This window comes from Lytechinus pictus, chromosome 16 (assembly GCF_037042905.1).
Source record: "Lytechinus pictus isolate F3 Inbred chromosome 16, Lp3.0, whole genome shotgun sequence".
Taxonomy (NCBI): domain Eukaryota; kingdom Metazoa; phylum Echinodermata; class Echinoidea; order Temnopleuroida; family Toxopneustidae; genus Lytechinus; species Lytechinus pictus.
This window is the reverse complement of record NC_087260.1, coordinates 8,088,880-8,116,084: the sequence shown is the minus strand read 5'-3', so window position 1 is coordinate 8,116,084 and position 27,205 is coordinate 8,088,880. Positions and strand designations below refer to the sequence as shown.

Here is a 27,205-nt window from a genome sequence, read left to right as displayed (position 1 = left end):
TCTTCTTTCTTCCCTGTTTCTTCCTTTTCTCCTCATTTATCCAATTTTTATTACTATACAGATGTTGTTTGACTTAAGTTTAAACCTCTTGGCCCGTACTCTGAAGTCGGGTTTAACTTAAACTCAGGTTTAAAGTTGTGGTTTAAGTATGGAAAGCCAATTGTTACATAAATCACTAACAGTAGAGATACATGTATCATAATTCAGCTCATTTAGCTCTCAAATCATTCATAATTGTCTAGGAAGTAAAAAAAGATTATTGTCTTCACCATCAATGAATCAGGAAAGAGCACACTAAACATAAGAAACATACAACTTAATAAAAACAAATTTGATACTTAAACCACATACTTAAACCACAACTTTAAACCTGAGTTTAAGTTAAACCTGACTTCAGAATACGGGCCATTCAGTTTACTTATCACCATCATCTTTGTGACATGAGTCAGCATTGTTTCGATTCATTTACATGTACCAGTAAAGTTGATGATGTGTTCAATTAATGTTCATATAGGACTAGCAAAGCTTTACCACAAGATGGCGCTAGACAACATACATGTACAGCCAAGATACACCAAGATGGAGCATCACTGATTCATCTGTACACAACAAGACGTAAACCTCTGGAAAAATCTTGTTCTAGATAGCTATTAATGCCAGCTTTTTTTGTGATTTTCCCAAAAAAAATGACCGATAAGAAGGAGCAATGAAAGCTTTCTCACTATTGTAATCACTCAATGCTTAATTTTTTCTGTGTGACGTGAAATGAAACTTTATGGCAAGGAAGTCATATAAATCTGAAAAGTTTTTGGCACAGATCGCTTTTTTTTTCTAATCATAACAATGACAATAGTAATAATAGTAATTGATATGGTGCCATTTATTTAGAAATAATCTATTCTGAGGCATGCTTCCATTATTACCCCTGCTTTAGCTCAAGCTGACATTTCCACTGCCAAGGGCATTTGACCAATCACTTGTGCCAGGTACATGAACAGTTGTACATGTACCCATTCACTTCACCTGGGTGGAGTGCAGCACAATTTGGGTAATTTCTTGCTGAAGAAAAACATATCAGAGGTGGGATTCGTACCCACGACCCTCTTGATTTACAAGATGATTCAGAACCAACAGACCACAGCCATGATGTGATATCCATCACCTATGAAGTTATATCAACATCACAAACCAATTTTCGCAGTAAGCTTAGTGTGGACAACTGCATTTACCTTGAGATAAATGAGTATCTGAACATAAAAACGACCCAAGTCCAATTTTCGGCGAAATTGAGCTAAATACAGGAAGTTGTTCCTCATACAATCACTCCTCTTGTGTATAAATGATAAATCTGAAATCATCTCAGAAATGCATTAAATAAAAGAGGAAAATCTGGGCTTTTCATACATTCATATCATAGCATGCTCTCTCATTACTTCTACTACTTACTGCAGAAGTCTACCGGTCAAAAAAATTTGCGCGGTGACGTAGCGGCAAAATTTGTTGAGGGGGGGATTCCCCCCAGTTTGATAAGGGTTAAGACAATCTGTCATCGGGATTATTTCTACACGTTACAAAGGAATATGGGCGTACGTCAAATAAATGTAGAGATAAAACTGGCTAAAACATTTTGAGGACTTGTTTGACAAAACAGCAAACTGAGAACCATGTAGGATACAGACCTTCATAAGAAATATCCCCCCCCCCCCCCGTCTACAAATATGGATAAAAAATGAAGGCCCACTTTACGTATAGAAGATTGTGAGTTATTCATAATGATAATAATGATGACAATATTCCACTTACATGTAGAGCTTATTTTCAAGGAATGACATCCCTAAGCACTTTGTAGATATATCATTATCACAAACACCTGATTCTTGCTTGCCCGAAAACGATGCATCCACTTTCCCCCCTCCATGGGTAATATTCCAGCAACATTTTCCAAACCCGATTGCTAGGCATAATGTGATTCCAGTCAGTTATACCTTACTCTAACAGCAAAATGCTATACATCTTTTTAAAGCGTAAAAAAAAAACTCTTCACATTCGAATTACAGTCACAGTCACAGTAAAATTGAAGAGAAGACCACAGGGGATGAAAAAGAACTTGAAGAACGAAAACCATAATCCATTCATTGTATAAAACATACATCATTGCGCAGAATTATCACTGATTTTTTTCGTTCTGATGAAACATCATTACCCATACACATTGAATACATATTCCACATTAACATGCATTCCATAGCACTATACAAAGTTGCAATATTGGACCATGACAAAAAAAAAATGAAAAGTAGTGATTGCTAGGTGTCGGGATACTCATTGCCTTATTTTATAACACACGATAGAGGAAGAAGGACATTACAATATCACATGTATATCTTGATTTCAAAAGATTAATCTTAACATTGCAAACCCAAGATGTAGTCGAACAGGCCAAGCTTCCCGGATTCTTCTCCAGACGTCGTCACATGATGGCAGTATTCAAGAACAATACGCATCAGGTCGCCGACGCTCCAACGTTTGGTTTGTATCTTCAATGTGACTTGCTCAAGCTGGAGGTACATGTACAAGAAAAATGATACAATGTACAAGCACAATATTCAATATGCAAATAATGTTTTTCATGAATAAATTTGCATATTTAATTGAAAATAATGAAAAATAATTATTTTTCAATTTCCTTTTTATACTGGCTTGTACATGTAGTTTTTATTGAAAAGAATGTGCATGCCAAATTTCGGAACGATCGTGTTCCCCCCCCCCCCCCCTAGTCCTCAAAACATCTCAAATAGCCCGGTCCTTTGAGGGTCGAAGGCCGACTAAGGCTTAGGTAAAGGGTCAATTATGTGAAATATACTGAAGTACCATTTCAATATTCTAATCATACACAATTGTAGGGACCATTGAACCATTTTCCACAGTTAAAATTCAAATTTGGCATTGTTCTACCACCATCCCTCAGCAATGTCTTGGATTTTTTTCTTTATAAATGGCTCTTTGAGTGGAGACATGACACTTGCCCTTGCAACATTTGCTCAGGCAACATTTGCTCCAGTCTTAATATCTTAACAGGGCATAGGGTGAGAGCTAGGATTATAATGATTTTAAAGATAAGGATAAGGGTTTTTATTTTTTGGAGGTTTGGTTTTTCGTTTTGCTTAACGTGCAGATTTTCCAACGGTGTAATTATCGCCTGAGCAAATGTCATGGAACCCTTGGGGCATTTATTTTACAAAGTAAGAATGAAATACACCTCACCTGCTGTACTCTCTTGTCATTGAAGCTGTAGTAGAACAACGAGGGCGCCCTACACTGTGATGCAGCCACCCACTGAAGAAGAGATTTCAGCTGGGGATCCCCGCCAAAGGCTCCACAACCCCAGTTACCAGTAGCTATAGGCCTCCGAGCAGGCGTGCCAACAGGGTGCCGAGAAACCCCTGTGGTGCTTGACAAGGAGGCCTGGTACAACAACACCGCATCTTGGACAGCCTTCTCTACGATGCATCCAGCCGTTTCCTGGATTGAGAGGACAGGTGGCAGCTCTCCTGCAAGACTTGTGCAGGCTGTCTCCTGCCGGTCAAGGTTGGACCCGTCGTAGGTGGCCAGGATGGAGACTTCATCCATTGTGTCCTGGATCTGACTGTCCACATCCTCGGTGGTGCTCTCAGCTGCCAGTCTCTGTGCTGTCAAGTACTCGTCTCTGTACGTCTGCAGTGCTGACTCAATGATAGAGTTCGCTAGGTTGGTGGCCAGGGTGACCAGGTCCATTTCAGAAATGGTACTCCTGACAGACAGAGAAGCAGAGGATACTGATGATGTTCTGAAGCCACGACGGGGGTAGCTCCTTCGCCTATTTCCTCCACCGGAATCGAGGTCTGACAGAGAGTCAAGGCGTATGAGTTCCCGGAAGGGAGTTGCACCATACAGCTGCAGAAAGGCATCGCAGATGATGTCATCTGAAAGTCGGTTGGCAAGTCGGCTTGCAGCATGGATTTTGGACTGAGTGACTTCATTCTTTTGACTAGCACTACTAGAAATAGAAGTTTGGCACAGTTCATGCTGGAAATCTTCCAAGTCTGACTTTCTTCTCTGGCCCAACTTTTCTTCCACTTCTGCCACACGAGTGAGCTCTTGAGAGAAAAAAGCTATGTTCTCTTCAGTCTTACTTGGTCTCCTCCCAGTTGGGTCAATGTTACCGATGCGAAGGAGATCCTCTGTAAAGCTGTCCATACTTGACCTCTTGGAACTGCCAGAAGGAACTGTCAAGGAACTTCTTGAACTGATGCAGCCTGAACTACTCTCTCTTCTGAACTGTCCGCATGAACTGACTATCTGGGTCGAATCACTAACTGCCTTGGACACCAGGCTGTTGGCAAAGCTCTCAATTTCCTGGAACCTTGAGTATCCATCACTTGCCCTGGTGCCCTGCTGTCTTGTGGAGGCCGATTCTGGGGTTATTGAACTAAGGAGCTTTTCTGCAAATTCCTCTAATTGCGTAGGATCCTCTAAACTGAATCGCTTTGAGCTCCCCGTGGATGCATTGGAAGGAGATGGAGGTGGAGTTGATGGAATGGTTGAATACTGTGAGTACTGAAACCTTTGATCAGGTACCGATGCAGTCATCTCTTTAAGAGCATCCTTGAAAGCAGAATCGGTAATACTTGTAGCAAATGCATCAAGTCCTGCTGACACCACAGGTTTGAAGTAGGAATTTCTCAACCCATTCTCATCATCCCTTTGCAACTTTTTCTTAGCTTCCTCCATCACTCCACCGACAATCCTTTCTGCTGTGGCATTAATGTCATACCCAGAGTCAATCGGTTCTGCATTTTGAGTTTTTTGTTGTTCCTCACTCACATCGCCGTTTTTCATCTTTTGCATTGCCCCAGCAACAACATTAGACACGTACGTCTCCACAGTCATGCCAACCCTCTCAGACCCCACACTTGACAGACTGCCTACACTTCGAGTGCCACTGGCGCTGAATTCGCTATCCATATCGATCCGGACAAAGCTGTCTGACTTGGATGACGACCATGTGGATATCACACTGTAGCCTTCCAAGCTTGGGCCTCGGGTACTGCTGGTTTCCGATACGCACATCCCAGCGATTTCTGCCAAAGCTTCCTTGATGACCACACCTACGATGTCGTCAATGATTGCACCAAGATTCTGGGTGATACCATCTCCATCCCCATGAGGGCCTCCATGACCATTCTTCCATATGACGCGGTCATGAGACTGGCCATCGCCTAAGTGGGAGTTGATAGCATCAGTTATCAGAGTATTGGAGATGTCTTCAGCAATACCTTCGACAGCCTGTCCATGGTCGCCCTCGGCTCTCTCCGATGTTGATCTCCTAGAAGCATTCACGTACCCCTCCCTTACCACATTACCAGCTATCGAGGATGCAAAGTTGTTCAGGCCATCGTGGTGGCATCCAAATCGACCGTCACCCTTTCCTGTAATTTCCAAGTCAATAGAGGGCTCACTTTGGGTTGCCTGGTCTCGCTTTCCCTGGCAGTAGTCCTTGACTGCTATGTCAGTGATAGCTCGGCTCAGAGAGTTGCTGTAGTCAGATATGGTTGAGATGCATGGTGTAACAGATCCTGATAATCAGAAAAAAAAGAAAGAAAGATAGTTGGATGACATCATTTGCGTAAAACTGCTGGGTTAAGATATCACTGGTTCCTTCCGAATTTTCACTTCAAGAAATATAAGTTCGTCCTTTTGCCATCATAAACAAAGGTAATCATGAAACACTGATATATTGCAACTCTTCATGTGAATCACTGCAATGCAAATATTACTTACTAGGATGGCTATCAAGACCTTCAGAAGCTGTCTCAAAGTCACCTTCCGTCGACATCTGCGACTGGTCCATGGCGTCGAGATAGATGCTCTCACTATTAAGCTCGCCGCCCATCTGACTGATCATGGAGAGCTCATTCTGGAGGAAGCCTACGTAAGCCTTGTTGAGATCTCTTAAGAGAAGTGTATCCTTGTACTGGTCATCACCAGGGTTGCAGGAAGCGTCAATGGCTACGAGAGATGTCTTGATGTCGCCACTGTTGGTGATCTGTGGATGGGGAAAACAAGGTGATTTGGGGCGGTTGCGGTAATTGATACCAAAAAGTGTATGATGATTATTTGGTAAGAGTACAGGCTCATGAACGGGTAGAACTACAATTACCTACTACTACTGTTTTTACTGCTGCTTATATTGATACTACTACTGCTACTATTACTATAACTACTACTACTTCTACTACTTCTACTACTTCTACTACTACTACTACAACTACTTCTACTACTATTACCCAACTAACCTGAGCACTGTCTACCTACTACTACTCCTACTACTGCTACTACTACTACTAATACTACTACTACTGCTACTACTACTACTGTTTCCACTACTTCTACTAACTACCTACTGAACTGACTGACTGACTAACTAACTAACGAACTAGAAGTAAATAATTGACTAACCTGAGCACTGTCTCTGAAGTCTCCTGCATATTTGAGTCCCCAGCCATAGCTAGAGTAGGACGAAAACTGCTCAAACCCACCGATAGAGATGGCTTCGTTTTCTTCCATGCTTTCCATGAAGATCAGGCTCACCAAGAGTTCCGGGCAGATGGAGAAGCGGATCTCTTCCTGGACACACCCCGCCTCTAGGACTCCACCTCCGATGTACTCATTGGCAAAGTCAACCTACAAGCATTCCAAAGGAAGAGATATTGATAACAATAATAATAATGATATGCAACATTTATATAGCGCTTAATACAAATGTTACTAAGCGCTGCATACTATTACCCCAGCTTTAGCACAGCTTCTCTTATCGGACGCTCGAGCGTTCAAGGAATTTCTTCCTACTTGGCACCCATTTACTACACCATTGGGTGGCCTATTTTTATACAGGTTTCACTCTATAATAGGGACCTGTCCATAATATTTGTTTTTCTTCTCTCCATCAGATGGTGTTTATAATTATACAGGTTTCACTTTATTACAGGATTCTGTCTGTAACAACCCCCTGCTATCAACAGAGACCACATTCTTGTCTCCCTTGGATGTTCTTTATAAACATGGTTTAATGCATTATACATTTAAAGGGATGATCCGAGCTGAAAATATTCATATCTAAAAAAATTCAGAGCACAATGCTGAAAATTTCATTATTGAATGTTAAAGTTTATCAATGTTTTATGAACAGTTATATGCACATCGTCATGAATATTTATTAGGTGGTCTGATGATGTCACATCCCCACTTTCCGTTTTCTTATGTTATTACATGAAATCATAAATGTTTCATTTTTCATACATGTGTAAATGATGTGTCTCTATTATGATGAAATAAGTTGCGGCAATAAATAACTAATGCGCTTAATCAGTTGTCAATCCAATTGTTTTAGTTCTTGGTAGAAACATTTTGAATAAACCTAATTTCATATAATATCATACGAAAGAACAAGTGGGGATATGACATCATCAGCCCACCTAATGAATATTCATGAAGACATGCCTAGAACTGTTTCACAGGAATAATGCAAATCTCTAAAATTCAATAACTTATTTGTTATTTGTCATGCGATTTTGAACAAATTTTCAGCATTTTGCTCTGTGAATTTTACTCTATTTATTGAGATTTAAATATTTCCAGTCTGGACCATTCCTTTAAGCTGCTTCATTCCACAACATCTATCCATCTCATGTGAAACAAATGAAGACTGACCTGAAGTGAGCTACTTCCAGCCTCCTCGATCGATCCATCAGGTCGGACCACAAGAGGGCACAGTTGGAGTCTGCTATCCTTCCAGGTCTCAAGCATCGGCATCTCATCCCTGGCTAATACCTGAAGTAATATGAATAATGAATATTGATAGAAATAGACATTTATATAGTTTCATTATTATTATTCATCATCTGACTCTCGCCTTTGAAAACAGAGGGTCATGGGTTCGAATCCTAGCCATGGCGTGTTTTCCTTCAGCAAGAAATTTATCCTCACTGTGCTGCACTCGACCCAGGTGAGGTGAATGGGGACCCGGCAGGAGTAATTCCTTGCATGCACTGAGCGCTGATGATGGTAGCTCAAGCTAAGGCAGGGGTAATAATAGCAGCGCTTTGTATCCTCAGGCAAAAAGCGCTTTATAAATCCAGCTATTATTATTATTATTATTATCATTATTATTGTCATTATTATTATTATTAATATTAATATTATTATTATTACTGTAACAACTTATGTTTCTCCCAATTCGAGCCTCATTTTCTACAAGCTCTGCTTTTTATTTCGGCTCCCCACTACTATTATATACTGTTGAGTAGCTTATGTTGAATACTTAATTTATTCTTTAAACACTACTTGACAATATATTTAATGTATACATATATGTTATTTGTTGTAAAAGTGGAACAAATACATTCAATTCAATTCAAATACCCCAGCTTTAGCTTGATCTGCCAGTTCAAGAAATGACACAGGCAGCATACAGTTAGAGTTGAACTCACGACCCTCTGATTAAAGATAAATGAAAGTAGTTGCACTGAACACCTATTTCATGTGAAAGTCTGTGAAACCAAGATTAATTGCCACCATATCATCGTACATCTACATGTAGATATGATACAATTACATTTTGTGAAGTCATGAGCTAAAATGATCACACGTACTGAAGACCACCAACACAGATCAGTACATGTGGGACAGTGCATAATTATTGCTTGGGGAAAATACCCAACAGTGGTTCGAATGTCAAGCACAATTTTGCTAATTTATCTGCAATTACAAAATTTCTTACATTCATGTATAGACACTTGGGCGGTTATTTTATTAGATTTTGCATGATATCATTTTTAAACCGACCTCCATGAGCATTAAAACTTTCGAACTTCCTTCAAAGTATCGTCTTCGCACATGTATGTGTGAAGATTAAAATAGCCACAAGCAGGTCTACTTGAAACAGGAAGGAATGAAATATATGACGTGATTCCCCAGGAAGCTAAAGATTACGACGAGATATTGGGAGTGTTTGAGATATCAACTGTGGATTCCGATTGAAGATGAGTTGATAGCAGATTTCACTTTAGATACATGAACATGTACATGTAAAGTGTAAATGGGGGGTACAGGTATTAAATTTGATTATCAAAGGATCTTCAATATTCATTATTTCTGAACATCCCAAAATAAATCACTGCATCCAGACATGTCTGCTTCTAGACAGAGTTATATTACAAAATCTTCAGATTTTTTTTCTTTATTTTTTTCATATACATGTATATGTATGAAGAGCTCAGTTGCAAAACGGGTTAGGTCCATTTTTCATCAAATTTGATTTATTTTTTTTTGTCTCAATGTATAGATTTTTAGTAGCTCTATATAAAGATGATAACAAAGAAAAGTTGAAATTCCCATTAAAAAGTGAAAAAAAATGGCAAAGAAAAATCACTTCTTTTTAAGGGGTTTCATTTCAGTTTGGTGGCAAAAGGGGTTGGGTCCAAAAAGATTTTTTTTGGAAAAGAATATTAAAAAATATATGAAGACAGGTAGATTTCTTTTATACCCAATCTTATGTTCACATGGTAGCGTGTCATGAAAATTTTGTTTCGCATTTATAAGAATGATGCAATATGGGAGAATAAAAAAATGATTTCCTTGGAGTGGACCTACATGTAACCCCTTTTGCAACCAAACTCTTCCGAAGAGCTCATTTGTCAAAAGGGGTTAAGTCAATTTTTCATAAATTTTATTGTTTTCTGTCTCAAAACCTATAGATTTCTAGTCGCTATGATGATACCAAAGAAAATTTGAAATTCACACTAAAGCGTGAAAAAAGTGGCAAAGAAAAAATCACTTTTTTGTTCAAAAGAGATTGGATTCATTTAAGTTTGCTTGCAAAAGGGGTTAGGTCCACAATGATGATTTTTTTTTTAAATATATAGAAAAAAAATTGAAGACAGGTAGATTTATTTTATACCCATATGATAGGGTAGTAAATCATGACAATTTAGTTTCTTATTTAGAATATTGCAATAAGTGAGAATAAAAAAACATGATATTTCTCAAAATGGTCCAAAGTGGACCTAACCCCTTTTGCAACCAAACTCTTCGTATTTTGAAATCAAGATACTGTGTTTATAGCATCATACCCATCATCATCACCTTCATCTTCAACCACACCATTATCATCATTAAAATCATTAGTATCATCTTCATCATCATCAACACCATCATCATCACCAGTCATCACCACTGCCCCCACCACCACCACCATCATCACCACCATCATCATCATCACCACCACCTCCACCACCAACTCCACCATCATCACCACCACATCACCATCACAGGCAACATCATTATAGTCACCATCATTCTCATCATCATCAACACCACCACAAAGGATGATGAAGAACCAACCTTTCTCGTGAACGTAATGCTCCCAGGCGGCCCACTGGCTGAGAAGTCGGTTGCTAAACGATTAAAGTAGTTCAAAATACACCGGAGCTTAGCTGTCTGGGAATCTTCTTCATTTGACCTGCAGAAAACCATCAATGAAACGATGAGTTAAAGGGATGGTCCGGGCTGAAAATATTTATATCTAAATAAATACAGTAAAATTCACAGAGCAAAATGTTGAAAATTTCATCAAAATCGGATAACAAATAACGGAGTTATTGAATTTTAAAGGTTATCGATATTTTTTAAAAACAGTTATGCACATCATCATCGTCATTAGGTGGGCTGATGATGTCACATCCCCACTTTCCTTTTCCTTGTTATTACATGAAATCATAATTGTTTCATTTTTTCATACATGTGTAAATGATGTGTCTCCATTATGATAAAATAAGTTGCGGCAATAAATAACTAATGCACTTAATCAGTTATCAATTCAACTGTTTTAGTTCTTGGTAGAAAAATGTTGAATAAACCTAATTTCATTTTCAGATAATAAAAAGCAAAAGAACAAGTGGGGATATGACATCACCAGCCCACCTAATAAATATTCATAAAGACATGCCTATTAAACTGTTTCATCAGAATAATGCAAATGTTTAAAATTCAATAACTTTGTTATTTGTTATCTGATTTTGATCAAATTTTCAGCATTCTGCTCTGTGAATTTTACTCTATTTATTGAGATAAAGTTTTTCCAACCTGGACCATCCCTTTATGTTCTATGGTGCATTAGCCCCCCCAAAATGCAATATGTAGCCCAACACAGCATACCACGCTGCAAAATATTTGGTTGCAAATCATACTATTGCCTACGAGCTATGACAAGCTTGTACAAAGTTGCACGCCGTAAAAGGAGGTGATACAAGCTAAAGCGAAGTAAATCGAGCAGTAACGCTGTCTGATCACGAGAAAATTGTGAGGCAAGCCAAGGCATCGCTAATGAGCTCAAACAATCTGTGTTGTGAGTTTGGCAGTGCATGTCATAATTCTCAAGAGGCAATTCTGTAAACTAATAAGCACTATTATATACTTCACAATCAGTATGTTTTCGTGTCTTTAGGATCCCAGGGCCCTCTTGTAAATAAGTTTAAAGGGGAATCCAACCCAAATAAAAACTTGTTTTTATAATTAAAAGAAAAATCAGACAAGTTGATACATGTACATGTAGGTGAAAGTTTTGACAATATTGGACAAACAACAAGAAAGTTATGAATTTTTAAAACTTGTAAATATTGGTAATCACTATACCCATGGAGACTTCAAATTGGCCGCATATGGGATGTCATAGTGATGTAAGGCAAGGACTACTCTTCCATGTACTCCAATACATATTATGGCTAAAATGTCATTTTTCCCAAAAGTTTTATTTCAAATTATATTTTTCTTTCATGAGGACATAAAACAATATACTACATGGGTTATATTTGGATTACTGCCCCAGGGGAATGGGTACTTATAGGAGAAAACCAAAAATCCCTGATAATAAAGTACATGGCCTATTGGAAAGTTGTCCTTGCCCCTTGTCATAATTTACTTACCCAGTTGCCAATTTGAAATCTACATAGTATTAGTGATCTCAATTTTAAAGCAGCTATAACTTTTATATTGCTTGTCTGATTTCTTTCAAAGTTTCACCATTCTGTTTCATTTATTTTTCTCCTTCCCCACACAGCATTTTATGGCCAAGGCTGGATTCCCCTTTAAGTAAAACTGAAGGGGGCTTCCCTGGTAAAAGAAAACTGAAATAAATAAATAATGTGATTATTTTCCCTCCATAGCCTGAGGTATAATCAAAGCACACATATGGATGCTGATGTCTTTTATACAGTAGTCATTATTGCAACAATTAAGCGATCGATTAGCTTAAAAAGTTCAGTTGATTCCTGTCTGACCATGGAGGTACATGTAGAAAGAAATGGTATGACCTACAGATTTGCAATCACTACAACATAAGCTGCAACAGAAAAACAATATTTCTACTGTAGATCCTGAACGGGTCATTTCATGTCCGGTGTTGGTGTTAGAAGCACAATTTTGATTGCGTTCCCTACATGTAGATGTAGCTTCAAAACCTATTCCGAGTTTACACAAATAATCCGGATCACAATGTGCTTGACACCTAGTGAATGAATTTTCAGGACCATCTTCATTTCATGTTTGGTGTTTATATACTAATGTAAAAATTGACCTAACACCAACACTAAAAGGTCAACACTGAACTTGAAATCTCCCCCAATGGAGTTAGATGTAAACAATCCCATTAAACAACTTTGAATCACTGATGATTTAACTTACATGTTTACTTCGCTGAAGAAGATTGCAAAGTGAGTTAGGTTGAGTGAGAGGCTCGATGGCTTGGGTAGCGTGCTCAGGAACAGATGGGAGATCAGGCTTGCAACAAACCTTCTAGGTAGTCGAGTTTCACCTCCTATTAAAGAGAGAGAGAGATGGGAGAGAGAGAGAGAGATGGGAGAGAAGAGGGGAGAAAGTGGACAGAGGGTATGAGGGAGAGGGGAGAAAGGGAGAGAGGGAGGGGAGGAAGGGGGAGGAGAGGGGAAGATATGAGTGAGAAAGAAAGAAAGAGGAAGAGATGATTGAAACAAAGAAAGAGAGAGTGAAACAAGATAATTAAAAACATAATACTGCATGATACACAATCTTCAAAATAAGGTACTTTAAATTTTTGAGTACAGAAATCTGAGGTAAAATAAAAAAGTTATGACATTTTTAAGTTTTACTTATTTTTCACAAAACAGTTATATGCACAACTCAGGGATATGCAAATAAGAGAATCAATATTTCTTTTGTTTCTTTATTGAACCCACTACCGCAGGGGTCGCGGTCACTTCCTTTTATTTCCGTGGTCACGGTAGTGCAATTAGCGTTTGCCATGTTGGATTCGGCAGGCAGTGAATACATGTGAGGAAATGCGAACCGACTTCAAATCAATGATTTTGAGACGTTTACAAGAAAGGGCAAAGAGTGAGTCTGTGTCCGATGGTAAATTTAGTCATGGTAGAGTACCGGTACGCTTTAAAATGTCTTTTTTTATGACGCAGTGCCTTTTTTACCAAAAAGTTACACAGTTTGTCACTGGTTTTTAAGAGCGAGTTATTGCCCGATGGTTCGGGTAGGTGTAGCGGAGGGTAGCGCTAGTGAAGTGTGGTGGAGCCTACATGTACACGAACCATCGCCAGAGGTAGTTTTGGACTGGCTGGTCACATATTGTCCAAAATGTGCAGGTAAATCACTGGTAGATCCAGGGGACGCAGGAGGCAGGTGCCCCCCCCCCCCCCTTTTGAGAAGCAGAATTAAAATTAAAAATGTAAAAATGGCATTAAAACAGAGGTTTGTAATTGAAGACCTTTTTTTTATTGTTTTGCTTGTCAAATTTTTTCGGGTACGAAATATCCTTAATTTGTGGTTGAATTTTTTTTTTCTTGCATGTCAAAATTTTCCTCTGAACAATTTGCTCCACCCCCCCTTTTGGAAAATCCTGGATCCGCCCCTGAGGTAAATCACACTTTCTCTGCACATAGTTGTATTGGTAATGATAGATCTTTTTGCATAGAAGCATTATCAGCACATTTTAGTTTCAGTATACATGAACAAGTTTATTCACCAAATGAAGCTTTCAGGGGGCCTACTAGTGCCCCTTTAATAGTTCCCAAGACCCTATATTTTACCCTTGTAGTCAGTTCCTTAGACCCAATTTAAGGGGTTTCTTGAGGCACACCCCCATCAAAATATAATCCCCCCCCCCTCTCCCCAGCTGGTGCCCCCTAACCCCATCTACAGTACACGATGTACCAGTTCAGGTTCCATCACTCAGGGTCTGTTCTGAAAGACTAATACAACTCATAAGATCCATGGTTGGGATGATAAGCTGGAGAGATTCGGTGTTATTTGAGCTGAGCTTCAGGGAGAAGCCGTATGATAAAAACATCAATTTAATAAATATTGATTGAGGAAAACCTCGCCTCACACTCACTGATTCTGGCTTCATTCCTTTAGTAGAGTGTTGGGATGGATGTACATGTATCGTCATTTTAAGATTTAATTTAATGAAATTATCATAATTCTTCTGAATGATCTTAAAACCACAAGCTACATACATGTACAGTATTATAGCAGTTATTCTAATCAGGGAGATGTTTATGGAGGAGCTGTTTTTCTTTTAATTTAAATGCATTGATAGGGTTCTTATGATTACAATGGGATTCAACATGGCTTTGATATCACACTTCCAAAATATCCACAACCTTGGGAAAATCCCTGGACAAATTTCTTGTAATTTTGAAGAGTACCTACACTGTTTTGCATACATTTTCTATATTTGTGAATAATATCAAAGGACAAGTCCACCCCAAAAGAGAGTTAATTTGAATTAAAATGAGAAAAATCCAACAAGCATAACACTGAAAATTTCATCAAAATCGGATGTAAAATAAGAAAGTTATGACATTTTAAAATTTAACTTAATTTCAGGAAACAGTTTTATGCACATCCCAGTCGGTATGCAAATGAGCAGACTGATGACGTCACCCACTCACTATTTCTTTTGTATTCTATTACATGAAATATGAAAAATTCTTTAAAATTTGTATTCCTCCCTGAACATGTGGAATTATCATTATTTCAATGTTAAGTCAAGTTGGTCCTTATCAAATCTGTAAAAATTGAAATATTGTATAATACAAACAATAAAAAACAAAAGAAATAGTGAGTGAAGGACATCATCCACTCTCTCATTTGCATATCACTGAGTTATGCATATATATAGCCGTTTTGTGAAAAATAAGCGAACTTTAAAATGTCATAACTTTCTTTAATATTTACTTTATGCTTGTTTGATTTTTCTCTAGCGATTCAAATCAACAATTTTCTTCGGTTGACTTGACCTTCAAGAGACGCCTAATTTGCTCTCACATTGGCCAAAACAGCAGGGTAGATCAGGGAAAATTTCTCCCATCAGAGAATATTCTTGAACCTCGAGGTGGTCTGAAAAGGCCTAAGTTTGAATTCACAACTCATTGTACTTTCAATTCGAAGTGATGAACATTCTGATGTAAATTTGTAGAAAGTAATGTGAAATTGCACTTTTTAGGGGCAAGCTCAGTATATCATACTGTACATGTAAAATACATTTTATGATAATGGTAGGTGGTGAGAAAATTGATGTTTTTATTATCAAACGACTCTGCCAGCGAGTCAATGCACTTCCAAAGAGTCTATAAATTGTACTCACGACTGGAATTTATCATGCAATATTGTCAAAGCAGTATGCATTCTTCATTGTATGTACATGTACAGTGTATTTACTGTCCACGATTAGGGCAGATTGTGAAATGTACAAAAATGCAGGTGTTTTTTAATATCCATAGTAATGTTCATGATGTAGGACAGACCTCCTGGCATTTCTAATTGAAAACAAGTGGAGCACCTCTGGCAGTCTCGCCTGCATTACAGTATGCGAAAAGCAGCAGTGCTGACTTTGAAAACTACATTAATTTTACTATAAAATGATCATTCACAAAAAACACCATTCATAATATATTATGATACAATACTACATGTACTGTATGTTCATTGACAATAAATGACATTTGACTTTGATCATGCGACTTAAAGGGATGGTCCAGGCTCGAAATATTTATATCTCAATACATAGAGTAAAATTCACAGAGCAAAATGCTGAAAGTTTGATCAAAATCGGATCACAAATAAGGAAGTTACTGAATTTTAAAGATCTATTGCATTATTCCGGTGAAACAGTTCTAGGCATGTCTTCATGAATATTCATTACCGGTAGGTGGGCTGATGTCATATCTCCATTTGTTCTTTTGTATTTTATTATATCAAATTAGGTTTATTCAACATTTTCTATCAAGAACTAAATCAATTGGATTGACAACTGATTAAGTCCATTAGTTATTTATTGCCGCAACTTATTTCATCATAATGGAGACACATCATTTACACATGTATGAAAAAATGAAACATTTATGATTTCATGTAATACATAACAAAAAGGAAAGTGGAGATGTGACATCATCAGCCCACCTAATGAATATTCACGACCATGTGCATATAGCTGTTTTCACAAAATATTGATAAAGTTTAAAATTCAATAACTTTGTTATTTGTTATCCGATTTGAATGAAATTTTCAGCATTCTGCTCTGTGAATTTTACTCTATTTGTTAAGATATAAATATTTTCAGCCCGGACCATCCCTTTAAGACTTGTCAGTGATACTTGATTACCCCTACATTATATCCAGATTTTATATAAACTATATCTATAAACTTTGAAAGTTATGACAGCAATCTAATAATTACATGTACTTCCAAAATAGCCAAAGTAAATTGATCTTAAATGACCTTTGACTTTGGTCTTGTGACCCGAAACTCGCATGAGATGTTCATTGATACGTGATTATTCTTATGTCCAAGTCTTATGAACTAGATCCATACACATTCAGAATTATGATGGTTATTCAACAAATACCCCCAACATGGCCAAAGTTCATTGACCTTTGACCTTGGTCATGCAACCTAAAACTTGCACAGGATGTTCAGTGATACTTGATTACTTTTATGTCCAAGTTTTATGAATCAGATCCATATACTTTCTATGTTACGCTGTCATTTCAAAAACTTAACCTTCGTTTAAGATTTGGTGTTGACGCCGCCGCCGTCGCCGTTGGAAAAGCAGCGCCTATAGTCTCACTCTGCTAGGTGTATGCAAGTGAGACAAAAATGACTAACCAACCCTTATTTTTCCCTCTGTTATGGCAAACAATATTTTTTCTTGAAACAACTGCAAAGTGACAGTTTGTCTATAAAATAGACTCAGTGGTGCAATGAACCAGAAATGACTTATGGAACAAAAATTATTAAGATGCCAGTGAGCGAAGCAAAATTTTGATCTACAATAGTACGAAAATGTAACGAAAATGTAATTTTCTTATCATGGATTCCGACATAATTTTCAGGGAATAATGTCAGGTTTTACCTTTTTTCTATTCCTTTTCTTGCTATATCTCCTTTATTTTATGAAGATGTTTAGGCGTCCATAGCCCCCAAGCCCCCCCCCCCCAACTGCACGCCAGAGACAGACTATACATTAAAGGTCAAGTCCACCCCAGAAAAATGTTGATTTGAATAAAATAGAGAAAAATAAAACTAGCATAACGCTGAAAATTTCATCAGAATCGGATGTAAAATAAGAAAGTTATGGCATTTTAAAGTTTTGCTTATTTTTCACAAAACAGTGATATGCGCAACTCAGTGACATGCAAATGAGTCAGTCGATAATATCCATCACTCACTATTTCTTTTGTTTTGTATTGTTTGAATGATACAATATTTCATATTTTACAGATTTGAGTGACTTGACTGAACCATATAGTATTAAACAATACTAATTCTACATGTTTAGAGAGAAATTAATCGTTGATTCAATTGACAATGAGGAAAAAATTAGAATATTTCATATTTCATATAATAAAATACAAAACAAATAGTGAGTGGATGATGTCATCAGTCTCCTCATTTGCATACCGACCAGGATGTGCATATACATAACTGTTTTGTGAAATTAAGTGAAACTTTAAAATGTCTTAACTTTCTTATTTTAAATCGTATTTTGATGAAATTTTCAGTGTTCTGCTTGTTGGATTTTTCTCTTTTTATTCAAATCAACTTTTTGTTGGGGTGGACTTGTCCTTTAATTACTCTTAAGAACATACAACATGTACATGTACGTAGTCTGCTGTGCATACCCTTCACTCGACTTAAGGGTCTGAATGTGCAGCCTACTCCTGCCTTGTGTACTGAAGGCCAACTGAAACAGCAAGTTTTGTATGTGCTAGTCTTTGCGTGGAGACACACTTGCTGATCAAAGTTTCAGTCAGGGTCTGTGCCTGCAGACTAATGTACGGCCCTGTGCTGTACATGTGCACTTGAAAACATGAGAACGTGCAGAACATGAATCTCAACTGTTGCAAAGGCTGATATCACCCTTGGCATTCAGACAAGGGGATAATGGCCCCATGAATAATTTATGTGTCATGATCACCAGGGCTTACCTTTAATGTCAAAGAACTTTAACGATGATGGTAACTCATGCAGATCTATCAATCAGGGTGAATTTCCATCTTATTTCCATCAAAACAAGATTCATGCGTGCTACAAAGTACATGTATTTTTACTAGCAACAATTTGACTATAAATAAATGTAATTAGTAGAGTGTAATTACGGAGGTAGAAGAAAGGTGCAATATTCAACACACAATCTATAGATGCCTTAAATGTTTATATTTTTTTATGCATATATATATATGTACAACTGTAGGGCAAGGCCGCTTTTCAAAAGATCATATTTAAAGGAAACCAAAACCCAAGAAGAGAAGCAATCTTATTGGAAAGAGTAAAACAAGAGGAACAATTTAAAACAAGTTTCATCAAAATCGGTTTAATGAAATAGGCAAGTTATGGGCATTTAAAAAGCCTTGTTGTACTTTCTAATTCTATGGGGATCCTCAAATTGGCAAACATGCTTCAAAATGACTAATTTTGTGGACAACTCTCTATTTGTTTTGTACACAAATTTTCAGATTTTCCCCTTTATTTGTACATCATCTCCTCCTGACATTGACATACATGTATGTGGTGTGAATTATATTTTCCCATGACATATGTTATGCTCAGAATGAGGCAATATGCAAATTTAAAAATAGGGAAAGTCTGAAAAATTAGGGGTTAGTAAGAACAAAATTGAAGGGGCTATTTGGAACATGTTCCAACTTACCCCAAACATAATTATGAATAAAAACATTGGATATGAGAAAAAAATGTATACAGTGTTTCTTACTCTTTTGAACATGTCTATTAAAGCCATGCTTGTTTTGTTTCTCAGTTAGGTCTGAGTGTGCATTGAAGGTCTATTGTAGGCCCCTAATACAATTTATTCAAACTGGGGGGGGGGGGTCAATTTGAGCCCCCCCCCTCTCGACAAATTTTGTCACTACGCCGCCGCGCGAAATTTTTTGACTGCACCGCTCGCTGACTTTTTACTTTCAAGTCTTGCGCATCATTTGAGACCAAATTTGCGATGCCTGGGTGCGCGGTTTTGAAATTACACAACATTTTGTATGTGCATGTCGGACCCAAAATGTACAAGGTCAATGCAAATTGTGTCTTTCAACCAATAATCATAAATGTATGATTATTTTTTTTATACTTTTGTTGGTTCAAATGGATTTATTTTATGCTATTTATGATCGCAAAAGGATCCCGCCATAGTTCATCAGAAAAAAACATAGGTTCGAAAGAACAAAGTGAATTTATTTAAAAACGAAAAATACATAAATTATATTTTTTGCAATTTTTTCGTAGATATTTGTTATAAATGTAAAAATTGATACTCTCACCAAAATTAGCATTCTACTACATGTAGGTAAATAAATTGAGTTAAAGGCAAAAACATACACAAAAAAAACAAATTTAGGGTAAATTTCATATGCTTATTTGCATAATTAATTGATTAAAAAATATAAACAATTAATATTTGTCATGTAAATTTGAAGCAGAAGTACATGAAATTGTTGATACACCTTGCATGTAAAATCAAACGCACACAAATAAGCGGAATTCTACTACAAAGTCTCTCCATACTCTGTATGCCACAAGTGCCTCCACTCTGGAGGCTAATACGTACAATTGTGCACTATAAAGGGCGTACAGCTACATACATGTACATGTATGTAAACTCCATAATTAAAGCAACCCATACAATTTGTTTTCAGGATTAAATTTCAGTCTGAATACTGATCTAATTGTGCTCATAATAAACATTTTGTTGCTAATTAGAGCTTTCTTAAAGGAGAAGTCCACCCCAACAAAAACTTGATTTGAGTAAAAAGAGAAAAATTCAACAAGCATAACACTGAAAATTTCATCAAAATCGGATGTAAAATAAGAAAGTTATGACATTTTAAAATTTCGCTTTGTTTCACAAAACAGTTATATGCACATCTCGGTCGGTATGCAAATGAGGGAACTGATGACATCATTCACTCACTATTTCTTTTGTATTTTATTATATGAAATATGAAATATTTTGATTTTCTCGTCATTGTTATGTGAAATGAAGTTTTATTCTTCCCTGAACACGTGGAATTCCATTCTTTTAACATTTTGTGCTTCTGGCAAGCGGGTCCTAATCATCAAATTCATAAAAATTGAAATATTGTACAATTCAAACAATAAAAAACAAAAGAAATAGTGAGTGAGTGACATCATCGACTCTCTCAATTGGATGTAACTGGCTCGTTCATATAACTATTTCGTTAAAAATAAGCGAAACTTTGAAATGTCATAACTTTCTTATTTTACATCCGATTTTGATGAAATTTTCAGCATTGTGCTTGTCTGATTTTTCTCTATTTATTCAAATCAACATTTTTCTGAGGTGGACTTGACCTTTAAGCACTGTTCAGTAGCAATGTTTGTGTATAATTCTATAGACATGGCAAAGCTACAGAGTATAAACTGTAAAGGTCAACTGGATTATAAAGCGCAGACCTGCCAACCTCTGGGAATGAAAAACTGTATTCTGTGATAAAAAAAAATGTATTTTTCCCCAAAAAAGTGTATTTCATAATAAAATGCTTGGCGCACTCGCTCATCGCGGCGCTCAAGCTGCATGCAAGCTAAAATGCGCACTGCTCTTGCAGATGAAAAAAAAACATTAAAACATGTGTATATCTTCACCCTGGTTTGAAAAAAATGATTGAAAAAAAAACAAGTTACCTGAAATTACATTGATCTAATAACCATATTTGTGCACGTTTTATGAAATAGAGACATATAGAGATTATTTTTCTCAATAAATTACGATTTAGTTTTTAAAAAAAAAAATTCAAAGAAAAAACGTACTGCCGTATTTTGGTTGCAAAAACGTACTAAATACGGCTAAAACGTACTGGTTGGCAGGTCTTAAGCGCTGTTTCAAAAGCAACAATTATTTATTCACCATATAAAATGTAATACAACATGATTATCAACAGGCAAAAAGAAGAGCAGTGATGGTCTACATGTATCAGTCAGGAGTATTCTTCCAATAATCTTTCTTCCAATCTTCAATCCAAACCTGTTCGTCATGAATCTTTATTTGTACTGTATGCACTACAGACGTACAGTATATTGATGTTTGATTAAAAAGGTATGTATACATGTAATAAGGGTCATACAATATTACCTATTTGTTGAACACTGTAGAAAAAGCCCTCCTTCGGCTTCAGTTCTCCAAGAGCCAAAGCGAGATCTACTATCATGGGTAAGGTTTGGTCAAAGAACAGTATCCGCTCCTCCCGCGTTGCGATGACCTCCAGGAAATTGACCAATCCAGCCAGGACTGTCGCTGCCCTGGTCCTGCGAGTATCTGCCGACTTAGCACCACCATGGATAAGGGCGTAGATGTGATCCATGATAGGTATGGCTTCCGACACGTTGGACACCCTCTTCAGTCTGGTCAGGGCTCCCTGGACCAAGGGCCATGTCTCTAGGTCGCAGGGAAGTACCACAGGAACCTTGCTTGGATCCCTATGGAGGGAAGGGTGCGGAGGTACTTTCTCAGTAACCATGACGATGGAGAAATGAGGGGATAAGCGACAAGAGTGTGATGTCACAAAAGGTTCAGTCTTGTCTTCAGGATTGGTTTCTTGGCTTGGATATCCTCAATGATCAACATTTCCATCTACAGCAGGAGCAAAAAAAAATACATACTATGTATCAGTTCTTGTATGTACAACACATCTACATGTATCACATTTTCAAAAATCTATCTTCTATCTAAAGGGCTCGTCAACATTAAAAACACTAGAAAGAGACCTACAGTGGTGGCTAAGTTCAACTACATGGTAATAAATTTAAACTTGACCTGTGATCTCAACCATATGTCTGTCAATTGAGAGAATAATAAAACAAAGCAAAGGGATCATCTCCATGCAAAGCAACAATCGTTTGGCACATGAATCTTGCACCCGTGATACTGCAATCAAGATTCTACACTACTGTAGAAGTCATAACTCCATCCGTAATCCTACATGTACATGTAGTAAATCACTAAATAAAAATAAATTCCTCATGAAAAAATACATGGAGAAGAGATTTTTTTACCAGTTGGGTTAGCTAGTTAATTGATTGAAAAGGCAGTACCATGTTCGATATGGTATTTTTACACTACCATCACTGAGAAGTAACTTGATTTTTGCAAAGATGGGAATAGCATTTGGAGCAACATGAATTTGGCCTTTTGAAAAATTGTTTATGTACAACTAAAAGTAAAAATATTTCACTTTCATACAGGATCAACAAAAATGGCAAAATACAACATAACAATAGCATAGATCTATTTGCAAATTTGCAAAATGCTGTTCATGAAATTTTTTTGCAGAATTTCATGTCAAACATTCCTGTTTGCATGTTTTTAAGACCAAAGAATTGAGTATACATCTAAAGTACAACATATATTTTGGCTATTGTGTCGGGAACTGTTGCTTGTATATGTACGTACATTCTTCAATTCCACCGAGACGCCCCCCCCCCAATAAATGGAAAAAAAATGACCCAAATCCTAATTGGTATAAACAAAAATATTTGTAATTTTTCAGGAATTACTTGAAATGAACTACATGGACTTGGGTTATTCTTCCATTAATTATGTACATGTACATGTACAATGCAGGGAATAATTTTCCTGGTATCGCATCGCAATTTACTCCACATTTTTTAAAGACTGCTATTAAGTCTTTCGTATAGCATATTTTTACATAGGACTGTACATTACTTTATAGTTGAGAGCTTTTCTCTTATGACCAAAAATGCTATTCAAATTTGTAAAGCAAAATTCTTCCCTGACATAGAATGCAAACTACATGTACATGTACATGTATGTGCAAGCAAGAGCTCTGCAATCAATCATGCAGAAAATATAGGCCAACACTAGGACAAGAGATACAGAATTTTTTTACTAAAACCATGAATTCTGCGTGCATAAGCATTTCTATCTGTATGTACATGTAGATGTAGGAAGGTGGATGAATATTGGATGTCACATGGGAGAGGCTTGGCCATCACCTGCGCATACTAAACAGACAAGCATTATACGTGTGCTCCAACATTTTATTAAAAAGTCACTGTTCACATACACTGTTCCTCTAAAATCCTCTAAACATGTACAGTCAAGCCTGTACTGAGAACCTACATGAATCTGAAGTCAAGTTTAGTGGCTACAGGGATTATTTGAAAGGAATTGTTTTACAACCTGTCTATAATGGTCACCTGTCCACAATGGCCACCTTTTTCTGTTAGCCACAGGCCCGGGGGGAGGCACTCAAATTAATTTTTGATGGGGGTGTGCCTCACGAAACTCTGAAATGGGGGGTCTAAGGAACCATGGACCTGTATGAAGGAACTGACTAAAATACAGGGCCTTAGGAACTACCGTGCAGTGTGAAAAACAGGTTCTACAGAACGGGATCGCGGCATACTGCAGGTACGTTGCACCATAGCGCTGTGCATGTGCTAGCCATGCATGGAGCGGCTACTAGTTATTATATGTAGGGAGTTGCGAAGCCGTACATGCATCTCTCACATGCGGTGCTCGCGCTTGACAATGTTGTCAGGGCTAGGGAACTGAGATGTCTCGTGACGGGGGTCTTGCGAGCGGGACTGGGTGGCCTCTGAACTGAACTTTTGTCATTCGCAGTATCTAGAGAACTGAAAATTAGGTCTGAAAAAGGGGGTCATCAAATGGACATGACCCCGTACCACCAAATTATGTGAGTGCTCCCCCCCCCCCCCCCCCCCGGCAACAGGTACATACAATACATAGTACATGTACATGTATGTTCATATTGGATTTTATTAACAAAAGGAAAATTTGATTTAAGAATTTTTTTTCACATTTATCCAAATTAAATATCAAAACCAAATGATATTGTGTACATGCACATTACCCAATGCCATTATCCAAATTCAATAGCGAGTTATCCAAATTAAATATCAAAACCAAAGGATATTGTGTACATGCACATAAGCCAATGCCAGTATATCCATGTACATGTACTGTACACCTATTGTTCATGCTATGAAATATCCCATTAAACACAGCTACATTTTCCATTATTTTTTTAAAACATGTACATGTACATGTAGGCCTACATACATGTATGTACGGGGAACCGTATGTACATGCAAATAAAACAGAGTTCAGATTTTAATTTTAAACAAAAAATAGTCTTGTACTCTCACTATTAATGCTTTTAGACAGTACTGCAAAGTTCAATGAGAGATACAGTACCGGTACTCTATTATTGCGCAGACAAGGAGAACAGAAAAAGATGAAAGATGAAAAATGGTGCTACTTTTTAGTAATGGGTGGAAGTGGGAGAGATATATTGTAGAATCTTGAGAAACCATCTCAGACTTTTTGTAGGAGAAACAATTATTCACAAAGCTTCTGGAGAGGTGTGGCAGCAAGCCTGTGTGGCAGGATATCTTATTGGTGGGGGGGGGGGAGGGCAAAATGACCTAGATCTAAAGGTGATTTTTTTTTTTTATATATAGTTTAATATTACGGTATACTTCATCTCCACAGACTCTTTTTAATTAGAAAAAAATAAATTTCAAGAATTCAATTTAATTTTGGGCCAAGGCAATGAATTTAATGATGCTTAAAATGCTCAATTTCTAGGTCAGTATTTAAAGTCAACTCGCGCTTCGCGTTCTCATTGTTTTCCTGAGTGATTTCTCATATCTTATTCATAAACAAAATATGTAAACGCAAAGTGTGAGCTATTTTTCTTTACATGCTCATATGCTGACCTGTAATACTAAAATGACCAAATACTAAAATTTAATACGTAATTATAAATAATTGTTATAATAATAATAATCATTCATAATCACATAATAATTATTCATAATCACATATTAATTTCTAGTATTTGTTGAATAATAATTTTTATCTATAAATTGTTCTTCAAAACGGCATTTTGTAACATCGCTAATCGAAGGTACGTCATAACGAAGCGGTTCAAGGGTCAGACCTATGGTATTTGCTTTGTTGACAAACGGATAAAGGGATCTACACGAGATCGGTCTGGAAAGAAACCTTCAATTTTTCACCTCTTTATTAACCAATTTTTGGAACCTTCATACGCACACTCATCCTATGAACAAGGTATAACCAATATAACCTTGTTCTTGGCAGTATACCGTAGCATGGACAAAAAAAGCATTGACTATTTTCCTCCCCATCCCTCGCCCCAAATATCACTACCTTATCGAACTACATGTAGATCAAGTGTGATACTTGACATAACTTTATATTTATTAGAAAGATCATCTAATTGCTGAAAATCATGTGAAAAATTAGTAAAAACTCATTGATTTTTCCACCTCCGGTGAGTACTCTTGGTTCATTCAATGGTGTTTGATCGTGACAAATCGAAAAAAGAAAAAAATATCACAAAGCCATAGAGGTTCATCCACCCAGATGGACGAAACACTACTCGTGATGCATTCTGATAAACATGTCTCGATAGCCTCGACAGATTGGCAAGTTTGTTTCGTCTAGATAAACATGTTTTTTAAGAATAAAAAAGTCCAAATGGCTATTTTTTTTGGCTTATCTATAATATTTCTAGTTCTATATCCAAAGCATCATTTGTCTACTTTCCTCTTCCCTTACCCTTTCTTTCTTTTTTTCTTCCAAGCGTATTTGAGTTTCTTTTGATTTTTTATTTCTTCCTTTTTTCTCAGTCTTTGTTCTTTGTTTCTTTTATTCTTTATTTCTTTAGGGGGAACTCTCCCCTCCTGACATTCAAGGGGTATTGTATGTGTACCCCCCCCCTCTGCCGCCTGTGACAACAATAATTCTTGTGTAAAAAAAAAAATAGTGAACAAAATATTCAGTGTCAGGTGAGAAAAAGACTAGTCGCTGGATCACGGAGCTTCCTAATATTATGCTTCACCGGAAACAGGTAGGAGCTTTAATAATATTTTATCCAGCTCTGTGGTCGCCACTGTTCAGTGGGTAGCTTTCTTTTATTCAGCACAAGAGGGCGTGTTGAGGTACTTACGTAGGAGACTATGGGCCAGACAAGAATAATGAAAAATTTCCTGATGATTTTACACGATTTTGAAAAAATCTTACAATCAAGGACGATATTTCACTTATTGGACATTGGAATCCTGTTTAAGAACCAAAATCTACGTTTGGGTCAACACAAGAATTGGTAAGTCAGACTCTTTTACTTCATGCGTTCCTACTGAATAAATAAGACTGGAAGTGGCACTGGTCTCAGAACAGAGCACCCCGTACATTTCCCTGTATGGCGAATGGTCGGGGTGCAGCGGTACACATAGGTGGATGAAGGTGTAAAAATAAGTAAAATCACAAACATTTACGTGATTTCTATCTTCAAGATGGATTTGTTATGATGTGTCTCTTATATGGGAGGCGGTTCAAGGCTCCATGATGAAGAAGTATATGTCAAAATATTTAAAAATATCATCATGGAGTCCTCAAGGCTAACCCGGTACACTAATCACTATTCGTCAAAGAGTAGGGGGTTCACCCGCTGTATTGCACCTGCCGGTCCCCGGCAAAATTCAGGTCAAGTACCTGATGCGTTTATGCCCAGGAGGGCC

At 37.2% G+C, this 27,205-nt stretch overlaps 1 protein-coding gene across 2 annotated transcripts; it reads right to left on the bottom strand.

The window, feature by feature from the left end:
• Nucleotides 1–40: 40 nt before the first annotated feature.
• LOC129279206 (uncharacterized) lies at nt 41–22,245 on the bottom strand. 2 transcript variants are annotated; one of them, XR_010296009.1, is made up of 9 exons: nt 21,747–22,245; nt 12,778–12,910; nt 10,441–10,558; nt 7,750–7,869; nt 6,499–6,723; nt 5,821–6,085; nt 3,265–5,615; nt 393–2,558; nt 41–122 (listed from the first exon to the last, which is right to left on the bottom strand). XR_010296009.1 is itself a non-coding variant. In XM_064111051.1 (8 exons), the coding sequence occupies exons 1-8, from the start codon at nt 22,129–22,131 to the stop codon at nt 2,406–2,408; spliced, it is 3,750 nt and encodes a 1,249-aa protein (XP_063967121.1). In that variant the 5' UTR covers nt 22,132–22,245; the 3' UTR covers nt 53–2,405. The 2 variants fall into 2 exon arrangements, 1 of the variants encoding a protein (XP_063967121.1); XM_064111051.1 differs by having other exon boundaries at nt 53–2,558.
• Nucleotides 22,246–27,205: the final 4,960 nt, after the last annotated feature.

Coding starts and splice junctions, on each gene's coding strand:
- LOC129279206 (XM_064111051.1), bottom strand. CDS start 22,131: ATGGTTACTGAGAAAGTACCTCCGCACCCTTCCCTCCATAGGGATCCA. Junction 6,724..7,749: donor CTGGAAGTAGCTCACTTCAG/GTCAGTCTTCAT, acceptor GAATGCTTGTAG/GTTGACTTTGCCAATGAGTA. Junction 2,559..3,264: donor ATGACAAGAGAGTACAGCAG/GTGAGGTGTATT, acceptor ATGTACCTCCAG/CTTGAGCAAGTCACATTGAA.